The sequence below is a fragment of the Saccharomyces paradoxus genome, chromosome IV, assembly GCF_002079055.1.
Source record: "Saccharomyces paradoxus chromosome IV, complete sequence".
NCBI classification, from domain to species: domain Eukaryota; kingdom Fungi; phylum Ascomycota; class Saccharomycetes; order Saccharomycetales; family Saccharomycetaceae; genus Saccharomyces; species Saccharomyces paradoxus.
In genome coordinates this window covers 1,180,327-1,192,668 of record NC_047490.1, presented here as the reverse complement: position 1 = coordinate 1,192,668, position 12,342 = coordinate 1,180,327, and the positions used below count along the sequence as shown (strand labels likewise).

At 39.5% G+C, this 12,342-nt stretch overlaps 6 protein-coding genes across 6 annotated transcripts; 3 read left to right on the top strand and 3 right to left on the bottom strand.

The window, feature by feature from the left end:
* Positions 1-203: 203 nt before the first annotated feature.
* On the bottom strand, positions 204-2,732 carry EFT2 (elongation factor 2; the record flags this gene model as incomplete). Its single annotated transcript, XM_033909717.1, has 1 exon — positions 204-2,732. The coding sequence occupies one exon, from the start codon at positions 2,730-2,732 to the stop codon at positions 204-206; it is 2,529 nt and encodes an 842-aa protein (XP_033765608.1).
* Positions 2,733-3,922: 1,190 nt separating this feature from the next.
* ATO3 (putative ammonium permease ATO3) lies at positions 3,923-4,750 on the top strand (the record flags this gene model as incomplete). The annotated part of the gene is made up of 1 exon (XM_033909716.1): positions 3,923-4,750. The coding sequence occupies one exon, from the start codon at positions 3,923-3,925 to the stop codon at positions 4,748-4,750; it is 828 nt and encodes a 275-aa protein (XP_033765607.1).
* Positions 4,751-5,316: 566 nt separating this feature from the next.
* Positions 5,317-6,033, top strand: NKP1 (Nkp1p; the record flags this gene model as incomplete). The annotated part of the gene is made up of 1 exon (XM_033909715.1): positions 5,317-6,033. The coding sequence occupies one exon, from the start codon at positions 5,317-5,319 to the stop codon at positions 6,031-6,033; it is 717 nt and encodes a 238-aa protein (XP_033765606.1).
* Positions 6,034-6,168: 135 nt separating this feature from the next.
* Positions 6,169-6,501, bottom strand: RPP2B (ribosomal protein P2; the record flags this gene model as incomplete). Its single annotated transcript, XM_033909714.1, has 1 exon — positions 6,169-6,501. The coding sequence occupies one exon, from the start codon at positions 6,499-6,501 to the stop codon at positions 6,169-6,171; it is 333 nt and encodes a 110-aa protein (XP_033765605.1).
* Positions 6,502-7,175: 674 nt separating this feature from the next.
* On the top strand, positions 7,176-7,718 carry COI1 (Coi1p; the record flags this gene model as incomplete). Its single annotated transcript, XM_033909713.1, has 2 exons — positions 7,176-7,201; positions 7,400-7,718. 2 exons carry the CDS (start codon positions 7,176-7,178, stop codon positions 7,716-7,718), a joined length of 345 nt encoding a protein of 114 aa, XP_033765604.1.
* Positions 7,719-9,899: 2,181 nt separating this feature from the next.
* ARO10 (phenylpyruvate decarboxylase ARO10) lies at positions 9,900-11,807 on the bottom strand (the record flags this gene model as incomplete). Its single annotated transcript, XM_033909712.1, has 1 exon — positions 9,900-11,807. One exon carries the CDS (start codon positions 11,805-11,807, stop codon positions 9,900-9,902), a length of 1,908 nt encoding a protein of 635 aa, XP_033765603.1.
* Between the last annotated feature and the right edge of the window lie 535 nt (positions 11,808-12,342).

The window sequence follows — 12,342 nt, the reverse complement described above, 5'->3', positions numbered from 1 at the left end:
GCAAAGCAAGAATAAAAAATCATAGTAACTATTATACAGGGGGGCAGATATCTAATATGGAAATATGATTAAATATGAAAATAACACTATAGATAGGAAGTATACGTGGGAATAAACTACAAAAAGTCAAAAGGACACGGAAATGCCCAATATATTACGACAAAACAGAAGAAACTAAATAATTGAAAAATTTTTAATCACTCTTACAATTTGTCGTAATATTCTTGCCAGCCTGGAACTTCTTCCTTCATACCGTGTCTCTTACGAGCAGCAAGAACAATTTCACCAGCCTTGGAGGTTGGGTCCAATGGGTCAGAACCTAGAGTAGACCAATGGTCGAAAACCATTTGTGGGAAAGCTTGACCACCAGTAGCTTGTCTCAATTCACCGGTGAAACCGAAAGATTCGTTAACTGGCAAGTAAGCCTTGACGGTAAACAATGGAGTACCTGGTCTTTGTTCTTCAGAAACAACTTGACCTCTCTTCTTGTTTAAGACGGAGTAGATACCACCGACGGCTTGTTCTGGACATTGAATTTCGACCAAGAAAACTGGTTCCTGGATCTTTGGCTCAGCCAATAAGAAACCGGCGTAAGTAGCTCTTCTCATGGTTGGGATGATTTGACCACCACCTCTGTGGATAGCATCGGCATGTAAAGTAACATCCAAAATGTTAACTCTGACAGATCTCATTTCTTCACCGAAAATTGGACCTTCCTTGGTAGCCCATTGGAAAGCAGCAACAACGGAATCCTTGATTTCGTGCAAGTATTGAACAGCCTTAGTTTGATCAATAACCAAGTTTGGACCGTTTCCATCTGGACCGAAACACCAGATCTTTCTGGCGTCAGTAACATCCCAACCGTAATCATCAGCCATGATTCTGGCTCTGGCCTTGAAATCATCTCTTGGGTTGATGATACCGTTTTCGATAGCCAAAGAGACTTCTTCGTCAATTGGTTCAGCCTTCAAGTAAATTCTGTTATGCTTGTTTGGAGACTTGGATAAAGCAGTTTGAGAGGATTCACTTTCAACAGTTTCTCTGTAGGCGACAACTGGTGGGGAAATCTTCAATGGAACACCAGCATGGTCGTTTTCCAGATCTTGCAAACAAATTTCCAAATGCAGTTCACCGGTACCAGCAACGATATGTTCACCGGATTCAGACATACAAGTCAAGACACATGGATCGGACTTGGACAATCTCTTCAAACCTTCGACCAATTTTGGTAAGTCGTTAGCGTTCTTGACTTCGACAGCGACTTGCACAACTGGAGAGACAGAGAATTTCATGACCTTCATGTTGTGAGCGGTTTCACTGGTGGTTAAAGTACCGGTCTTCAACAAGAATTGATCGATACCGACTAAACCGATAATGTTACCAGCTGGACAGTCATCGATTGGTTCGACAAATCTACCCATCATCAAAACAACTCTTTGGATAGCCTTGATGAACAAATCGTCCTTCTTACCTGGAACGTAGTTTGGACCTTGAATTCTGACCTTTTGACCAGATTTAACAGTACCGGCGAAAACTCTACCGAAAGCGTAGAATCTACCCTTATCAGAGGTTGGCACCATCTTGGAGACGTACAACATTAAGTCAGCCTTTGGATCACAGTTCTTGATAGCAATACAACTGGCATCGTCAGCTGGACCTTCGTATAATTGTTCAGCTCTGTAGGCTTGAGCAGTGACTGGAGATGGCAAGTGCAAGACAATCATTTCCAACAAAGCGTCGGCAGCTGGCAAGAACTTTCTCATAACAACCTTCAACAAAGCCTTACCTTCCAAGTCCTTCTCGTCACCCTTCAAGACAATTTCCAACTTTTCTAACAAAACTGGAATTTCATCCTTCTTGAAGTTCATGATGGCAGTGAATAATCTGAAGATTGGGTCCAAGATGAACATGTTGAAAGCTCTTTCCAATGGCTTACCTTCGGCATCAGTGTCCTTGTTGGTCCACTTCTTGGTCTTTGGGTTGAAGAAAGAGTCACCCCATAATCTGTCCATCATCTTGGACTTGTCGACACCGAATTTCTTAGCGTATCTGGTGGCGAATTGACGGATAGTGAAAGCCCAACCGTGCAACCCAGAACCGAAGGCAACGGTACCTCTGGCTGGGTAAACTTGAACGTCACCCAAAACTTCATCAGCATAGGTGGAGACGATGACGTTAACGGATTCAACAGTTCTGGCAAAAGTTTGGTATAAATCTTCCTTGGAAACTTGCAATTCCAACAAAGCTCTGTCGACCTTGTTAATAACAACAACAGGCTTGATTCTTTCACCCAAAGCTTGTCTCAAAACAGTTTCGGTTTGAACACACACACCTTCAATGGTGTCGACAACAACCAAAGCACCATCAGTGACACGTAAAGCAGCAGTAACTTCAGAGGAGAAGTCAACGTGACCTGGAGAGTCGATCAAGTTGATCAAAAAGGAGTTACCGTCGGTCTTTTGCTTGATTTCCTTGACATCTTCGTCAGACATTTCAGAGTATAAAGAAATAGCGGTAGACTTGATGGTGATACCTCTTTCTTGTTCATCCTTTCTGGTATCGGTGAAACGAGCTTCACCAGCCTTAGCAGCGGAAATAATACCGGCTCTTTGAACCAAGGAATCGGTCAAAGTGGACTTACCATGATCGACGTGAGCAATAACGGACATGTTACGCACATTGGTAACTTTGTCCATTAAAGAACGCATTTGGTCAACAGTGAAAGCAACCATCTTGCAATTATGTTATAGTTTGTGTTTGTGGTCTTTGAGTCTGAATGTTATTCTCCAAAAGGGCAATTGTGAAATATAAGAGAATAATATGTATAATCTAAGATATCAAGAATATATAGAAAAGAACAAGCCCACAAAATGAAAAAACTTTAAGAAAAAAAATTTTTCTCTCTTCCTTCATTCACACCAAAAGCCTACTGCATTGTAATACCTGGAGAGAGCAAACCATAACTTGGAGGACAACAGCGCAGTGTGCAGGGAGATCTAAGAAAGAAAGGAACCACACCAGAGACCCGAGAGGAAAGACCAAATCCCTTTCCCAAACCGTTTTTTTCTTGTCTGATTAATGCGTCTGTGTATTCCTCAGAACACTTTGCGTTCCAGGTATTTCGCACTCATTGTACTCTCTATATCGTGTTGCACGGACAAAGCGGCTTTATTACTTTCATTGTATGTAACCACAAATGAGCATCTTAATTCTTCCTTTGAAAAAGTAGGTACTTCTGTACGTAATTTTTCAATCAAAAAAAAAAAGAAAAAAAAGGAAGGAATTTAGGTCTCAATTTTCACCCTTTTGTATAACTGTATCATTCTCGCATGTAATCTCCAATATCTGACCTGTGATTTCCATCAGTATATTCGTCAGCCATTACCTTTCTCCCCTCCCCTTCTCCCTTCCCCTCTCCTATTGCCGCACCGCCGGCTACCAAATACCACTCCAACCATAATTGCACCGCAGCTGGCACATCCTCCGGTTTTCCCTCTCCATCGCCCATTGTGTGTCAGACAAAAGACGCCGAAAAAAACCGGAACTGCCGCCGCTGGTCCTGGGAAGTGCAAGAACCGCCCGGGAAGATCTCAGCAGGCGCTGCTCCAACTTGGCACACGGCAGAACCTGCACTACAATAGCGTTAGGAAGAAGCATCATTTTTTTTTTCTCTAGTTTTTTTTTCTTGGGGAACCGCTCAGGGCCTAATGGAGAGACCATATGATTTGGGAATTTTAACGCTATTCACGATGACCGTGACTCAGGAAGAATATTTAAATAAATCAACTTTTCGGCAAATTGGATACTCATCGATGAGTTTCCGTTGATCGTCTAGTACTGCTTCACGTTTATGAAAGGTTCGGTCATATATAATTGAATACACTCCCAACAAGATTTAAATAGAAAAAAAAAACCAGTTGAAATGACATCTTCTGCTTCTTCTCCACAGGATCTGGAAAAGGGTGTGAACACACTTGAAAATATCGAAACGCTTCCCCAGCAGGGTTCCATTGCTGGCGCTTCGCAGGGCTTTTCCAATATTCAGGAGATATACTCCGACAGAGACTTTATCACTTTGGGGTCTTCCACTTATAGGCGCAGAGACTTGCTCAACGCACTAGATAGAGGCGATATGGATGAAGGCAACTGCGCTAAGCAGGCTCCCCACCAGTTTGCTAATCCGGTTCCTTTGGGTCTCGCATCGTTTTCCCTGTCGTGTCTGGTTTTGTCGCTGATCAATGCGAACGTCCGCGGCGTCACTGATGGTAAGTGGGCGCTAAGTTTGTTTATGTTCTTTGGTGGAGCCATTGAATTGTTTGCCGGGTTATTGTGTTTTGTCATTGGGGACACATACGCGATGACGGTGTTCAGTTCTTTCGGCGGGTTCTGGATCTGCTACGGTTATGGGTTGACTGATACGGATAATCTGGTTAGCGGCTATACGGATCCCACGATGCTGAACAATGTTATTGGTTTCTTCCTTGCGGGCTGGACCGTTTTCACCTTCTTGATGTTGATGTGTACATTGAAGAGCACGTGGGGCTTGTTCTTACTATTGACCTTTCTGGACCTCACTTTTTTATTACTGTGTATCGGCACCTTCATTGATAACAACAATCTCAAAATGGCCGGTGGCTATTTTGGAATTTTGAGTAGTTGCTGTGGTTGGTATTCGCTATACTGTTCCGTGGTAAGTCCATCAAACTCCTATTTAGCCTTCAGAGCGCACACAATGCCCAATGCTCCTTAAAGAGTATGAAACGAAAGCAAAACTTATAAAATTTTAAAAAAAAAATTTAATAATAATGATAACCTCACATTTAGACGAAATCCTTCTTTTTTTTCTTGACCAAGAGTTTTTATAAAAATTTATATATTAATTACACACACTACTTAGCAAACAGTTTACGAAGTTATTCTCTTTTTTCGAATTGCTATCGATATGATACGTTTCCTTTCTTAAGCCATTGAAGCCCAGTCTCTATATTTGTATATGAGGAATGTGAATTTGTATTTTTTATTTTCTGTAGTAGTTGAACTAAACATAAAATAAAAGAGGGAAAAACCGGAGGAGGGAAACTAATAAAATTGCGAAGAATTGAGGTGCTTTAAATTTTAATTCGCAGGTAAATTATCTCTTATCATAAACAGCTCTTCGTTACGTCCCTTTTAGATGTTGATATGCTGTTTTTTTTTTAAAGATGTCTTTATAAAACGATAACGCGTCACAAGGCAAAGAGGTAAATCTTCATGCGACGAAAGATTTCTGTTAAAAATGCCCAGGAGTTGAAGCAAACCATAGAAAAGTAAGATAGGATGACAGACACATACAATAGCATATCCGAATTTATTGAAAACGATTTGACCACATTCTTGTCCAATGATGACTACCTCATGGATGACCTAGCAGGCGAATTACCAAATGAAGTGTGCAGATTACTAAAGGCTCAAGTAATTGAAAAGAGGAACGACGCCTTAAGCAGGGGAAAACAAGATTTATTAAGCAAGGAGATATACGATAACGAATCTGAATTGAGGTCCAGTCAATTGCAACAGATAATGGATCTTATTGGAGACATACCGAAGTATTCTCTTGGAAGTGAACTAAGAAGTAGAGTCGAGGGCGAACCACAGAGCACATCGATTGAAAGATTAATTGAAGACGTATTGAAGCTACCGCAGATGGAGGTAGTAGACGAAGAAGAATTAGAAGTGGAAAATGATCTCAAGGTTCTAAACGAGTATAGTAATTTGAGAAAAGACTTGATATTGAAATGCCAGGCTATCCAAATAGGCGAGACTAAGCTATCAGATATTCTGAGCCAAATAAACTCCATAAATTCTTTAATCACTTCCATTAAAGACGCTTCAGAAGATGACGATGTCAGCGAGTATTTTGCCACGTACAGCGGGAAACTAGTAGTTGCATTGGAAGAAATGAAGTTATTGCTGGAGGAGGCCGTCAAAACATCTGACAGTTCTCCGGGAAAAAGAAAGAAAATAAAAGACATCCTAAGCGAGTTAAAGAAGTAATACTATTTTCAATTAATTGTCTATATAGATTATTATACAGTAATTAATTATTTTTAAATCACAATGAAATCAAAGATTTACACCAGATTTTGTAAAATGAAGGAAAACAAGAAAAATGTTGATCAATCAAATTCCTTAATCGAATAAACCAAAACCCATGTCATCATCAGATTCTTCCTTAGCTTCTTCTTCCTTTTCTTCTTCAGCAGCATCACCACCGGCGGCAGCACCGGCAGCACCGGAAGCAGCAGCAGAAGCACCACCAGTTGGAACAGTAGCGAACTTCTTTTGACCTTCAGCAATGATTTCTTCCAAAGAACCCTTACCTTCCAAAGAGGACAACAATTCGTTGATTCTGGCTTCATCGACTTCAGCACCGACAGATTCGACGACGGCCTTGATGTCGGCGGTGGATGGGGCAGCGTTACCACCTTGAACCAATAATAAGTAAGCAGCTAAGTATTTCATTTCTGTTGTTGATTAATAGATATTACTTTCTATATTTGAAATAATCAGTTTAAGCGGTAATAAATTCGCGGACTATTCCTTAACGTTCTGTCAACTGGAAGTTAAATCAAAACGCTTGAAATAACAGTTAAGAGTAAGACCAAGTATCATCTCTTAAATGAAAAATTTCAGATACCGAGAAAATTTGAAAAAAGAAAATTGTTACAATTTTTCTGCTTGGTAACTTTATACGATCCATACTGTAATTTTCGCACCACCTGCGTAATGACTAGAATGGTCACGTGGCATTGGAGTTAATGAATTAGGTACTGTAGAAACTCACCGATATTGTCAACAGGTAAGCTTTTAGTTGTAGCGCGGTGCCGTGAACATGTTACTTCTGCGGTCTTACCTACTTTTTTTTTAAAGAGTTGGTAAGCAAGGGCAGTTACACTATATAAGAATTACTTACTGGCGCACCAGAATATATATATATATATATATATATGCATTACAATATGTTGTCCTTAAGGCATCAGAAATGTGTCAATTGGCTCTTCGCTTTTAGATGAAGACATCCTTCTTATTCTTTCGTCTAAAAAAAGCCCGGGCGCCCTGCTTGTACTAAAAAAATCAAGCTAGCAGAAGACGTGAATATAACGATAATACATTCTCCAGACCGCACTAAGTATACAATGTCAAATCCATTTCAGAATATAGGGTATGTATTCAAAAACGGCGAAACGTCTATTTCTAAAAAACTTAACTAACATTGAATTTCTTATTCTATTTCCCGGAGTTCTTCTTTGGTTATGTTATCCCCTTATCGGTCTATCCCTTTAAACAGAGATAGATTACACCATATATAACCAAAGTAAAGACGAAAGTAGAAAAGACGCTAATCATGCGGCTTTAACAGTAAGAATTTAGTGTACATTTCTGCTGCCGGAATTGCGTCAATTTATGTGGTGAAGACTATAGTGAAGTCTAGGAGAGATGCTAAATTCATACCAAAAGCGCGAGGAAACAATGGTGAAGCGAATGGAGAAAATTATTATGATAATCTCGCTCAAGTTAAACCAGGGTTCCCCCTACCTAAACATGAGGGCGACAACATTAATAGCTCTGAAGATCATGGGTTAGTGAGAAAGAGTAAATATGAAGGTAGCGGGCTTAGTGCGGTAACAAGAAAAAGAGGCGACAAGCTAGGCTTTCTAGACAGGAGAAGAAATGAGTAGCCCAGATAAATTAATCCATTCATCTTTTCAATGTACGTACATATATATATATTCGCCACACTGTAAATAGTGATACGTTATAAGTCATCTGAATAAAGTTCAAAAATGAAAAAAAGGTTTCCACTGGCTATTGGATTAGCGTTACCGGGTGTTGGTAAGATATTATTACATACACATATCAAAGTTTTATAAATACATTTTTTAATCCTTTAAATTTTCTGGAAACTAGTACATAATGAAACTCGGAGAAATTAAATTTAATTAAACCAGATTAAATCAAACAAAAAAATGATAGCAATTTTATTTCTTTTCGAAATAGTCGGCCATTTCCTTGTCCAAATCCTCTAGACTCTTCTTAGCAGGTTTTTCCCTCTTTGGTTTGTTTTGGGCTTTGACCATAGCAGCTTTTCTGTTTGGACCTCTCTTAACTGGTCTTGGGGCGTTTCCGCCTTTTTGTGGCATAGCTTTGATTCTATCGGCTAAACTCTTGACTGGACGTTGGTTTGGATCAACAATTAGGTTTAATCTTAATCTTGATCTTCCCCCATCGATCGGAGAACCATTAAATCTCTCAACAGCCCTTCTGGCCAATTCACCGTTCTTGAATGTGATGTTAGCCATACCAGTAGATTGGCCTCTTTCGTTATAACTCAATAAAACTCTTTGAACGCCACCTACTTGAGATGCAAAAAATTCCTGTAGAAAAAAAAAAGTTAGTCATATATCCTTATGATATAAGTTCAAAAAAGGAAGGGACACGACACAAACAATCAAGGAAATGAGAGTATTGAAAGAATACCATGGCGTAGAATAAATAACCTTTCAACAAAATATTTACCACGGAGGACGAGTTCTTCATTGGTTTCATTAGGTGCCTCAAATCAAATATTTCCGTAACAACAATCATAATAAAAAAATCAAGCCATGTATGCATATCTCTTTGTACGTTCATTGAAGACATGTTTCCCAGCTATTTTCTTGAGACTGCCATCCAAAAACTGAAAGCTACTCCCTCTTAAAAGAATACAAAATAAATTGATCCTTCTACAAACTTCAGTAATGGATGATACGCCTATTACAAATAGAAACAAACTATCACGGTCGACGGGACACAACAATGTCTGCCTAAAATGTAGGATTGACCGATTGACAGATAAACAGATTGATTTGGGCTAACCTAGCCAATAAGAACACAACCACTTTCAGTGGTAGCTGTTACTCCCATCATTGTAGGTCATGATTAAACCGTTGAAAAATTAGAATGGCTGGCTTACCAAAATGGTACTTTTCTACATTTTTCCCTAGTGAAATATTTTGGATTCTTTCTTTCTCTCTAAAAGGAGAATTCTTGATTAAAAGCATGCGCCATATCCTTCCTTACAAAGAATATTTCTCGTATCCACACGAGATGATGCGAGTAACTAAATAAATAGCTCTCATATTTCATGTATTTTAACATACTCTTACAGCATCCTGCTTAATGTCCCTTGGCAAACCTTCGACGTTAACCTTGACCTCTCTAGTGGTGTCCAAGAGCTTGGCAACCCTAGTGACTGCGTTTGGAGGAGCCCTAGCATTTTTTCTGATAGGTCCTTTTCTGTTTGGAATGCTCCTACGCTGGCTACCAATTTGCTTACCAACTCTTCTTGGACCGGTACCACGAGTACCACCGACACGAGCTCTGTTACCTCCTGCTCTGTTAGAGCCAATAATTTCGTCTAAGGACTTATCTAAGTTGGCCGACATTTAGCTGATGTAGGTATTTTCTTAATTTGGATTTCTTGAAGTTTCAAATAGAACGAGGGAGATTTTTTTGTCTATTTGTCTTTGCTATTCTCGAATGAACAATCCTGCTAACAAAAAGATAATGCACAATGCAAGGAGAAAAATGACAGAAAAAAGACAAACGGAAAAAGTAGCCGAGGAAAAATTTGGCGGCCTTTTATAGTAATTCAGTTGGTGAGTCGAAAGCTGTGGAAAAACAACACGCCGCCCCGCCCCTGCATCGTCGCGAAAAAACCGCTGGTGCACAGGATAGGGAACGCTTACAGTAATAATGATAGAGGCAGGTTTAATATATGAACTTACTTCGTAAATATAGTCATGTAGAGCTTTTTTATGTATAGATAAACAATAAACAAATCGTAAATGGTACTGTTTTATAGTTGTGACTACAAGTTCTTATTTTTTATTTCTTTTGAGTGCAGCCGCTTCCACCATGCACTTTAGCTGTTCGGGGAAGTCCAATACACCTAATTTGACTTCTAAAAGTTCTATCCGGTCTCTTCTGTTTGAATTCCTAAGCTCTTTCAGCTTCAGTGCTAATTTGGAGGGACACTCAATGACAGTGCTGCTGGTGTACTTCCCATCGAAGTCTCCGAATGCTTCAAATAATTTGGTCCATTTCCAAGACATAATATCGTTATAGGACCTGGTAGGACCCATGATGGCTCTTTCAATAGTGTAACCGTTATTGTTCCAAATGATAATTTCTAGTGGAATATTGCACTTCAGAATGGTGCTCAGTTCTTGGATTGTCATCTGTGCAGCACCGTCACCTTCAAACAAAATTAGTCTTGGCTTGTAGCCCTCGTTTATGTTACCACCATCGATGTGTGCGTTTAAATGATCTTGCATGGCAATCCCAACACCTAGAGCCGCGGGAAGAGCCATGCCAATGGAAAGAAAAAAACCTTGTGATATATATTTTAGTTGCGTAGGGAATGCGAAATCACGAACAGAGAATTGAAAAGAGCCAGTTTCACAAACTACAACATCACCAGGGTTCAGAAATCCAGGCATCGTCTTTTGTAAGTGAACTTGTGTAATAATGCTTGATTGATCATTGGTAGGATCTTTTAATTGCATTGTTTCGTTCGTATATGGAGTTACATTTGAATCATATTGCAAAGAAAATCTGGAAACGTCAATGCGTTTGTACAGTTCCTTTAAAACAGGTGCAAAGTTGATTCCTTCAAAAATTTGCTCATTACCATGTTTAGTGTCAACGAAGCGAATATAATTCGGATGAAACTGAATAATTTTAGCATTTGGTTTGTAAGTAAAGGTATAATGTCCATTGTTGATTTCGTTGATGTCAACTCCAAAATGTAAGACCAAGTCGCATAGTTCAAAATGTTCATAGACTTGTTTCAAACCTTCCTTACCGTTATACTGACCCATATAAGTTGGGTTTGATTCATCAATTACAGATTTTCCCATAACAGTGGAAAAATTCCAAATCCCAGTTTTGTAGATAAGTTGGTTCAGAATGTTACTCACATCATATCTATCCGTTAGTACGTCTCCAAGGATCGCAGGTGTTTTACTGGAATATACCCAACTAGTAATCTTGTCGATTATGTCGAACAATTGAGTTTCAGAAGGGTATACTATACAGTCCTGTTGAGATATATGTGGAATATCAACCAAATTATCACATGCAACCGACATATCCGCAAAATCTGCAGGAACAAAAAGATAACCAGGTTTAGAATATTTATAAATGTCGCGGATAACATCATCGAGTCGGTCACATGCAGTTTCAATGTCTTCCAGGTAAGCCACCGAGCAAGCAACTCTATCTTTTATCATATCATGATATACTTTATGATTTGGCCCTTTAAAATTTGAATCATGTAACTGTGGGACCAAATGATGCAGATTCCGATCTCTAAAATTATTCGAACGCGAATCTATGGACTTGGCCACACCAACAATGTGCAAAACTTTGACATTTTCAGCAAATGAGCCGGCTATACCATTCAGGGCGCTCAGCTCACCCACGCCATACGTGGTGATTAAACAGCCAATCTTATTAGAATAACGAGAATACCCATCAGCAGCATAAGCAGCATTTAGTTCATTACAGGTGCCGACCCATCTCAGACCAGCTGATTCAACATCGGGCGAATATAGATATTCTAATAGTGATAGGTTGAAATCACCGGGAACACCAAAAACAGACTTCGTACCGATGGACAGTAATCTTTTAAATATGTATTCACCAAACGGAATTGTTGGTGAATGATTGGAAACAAGATGCGGTTCTTCTTGATTCACGAATTTCTCAATTGTAACAGGTGCCATGTTTAGAGGATTTTTTTTGTTATCTCTTAAATAAACTTCACAGAAGGTAGGTCAACTTGTATTGTGTATTAAGCTGAGAGTACTGATTAGTTTATTATGTTTTATATAAAAATAAATATAGACAGCACCTGGGGAGAAAAAAATTAGACTTGAGCTGTTGCTGAAATGTCGGCGCAATCAAGTCCAGTTTATATCTTAAACTTTATTCAACACAATAAATAAGATGCCACTAACCTATTACGTACCGTCACTTACCGAAGCCATCAAATCTCCGCCGCACAAAAGCACGGCAAACACTCAATATTACCTCTGCAATCTCGGCAAATGGCGGCTATCCACGGTTATCCCCTCGGTAGGTAACCGACACTTTTGGAGAAGGTGCGCAAAGGTTCAAGCAGTGTAGGAAGACTACTTCAAACATCATATAGGCTATCAAAGGAAGCTACCTAAGGTGTACAAGAGTCGAACTTCGGCTGAGACGTTGTTCTAAGCTTTCTTTCCTACTTTTCTTGGTCTTCGGGGAACGAACCAGTTT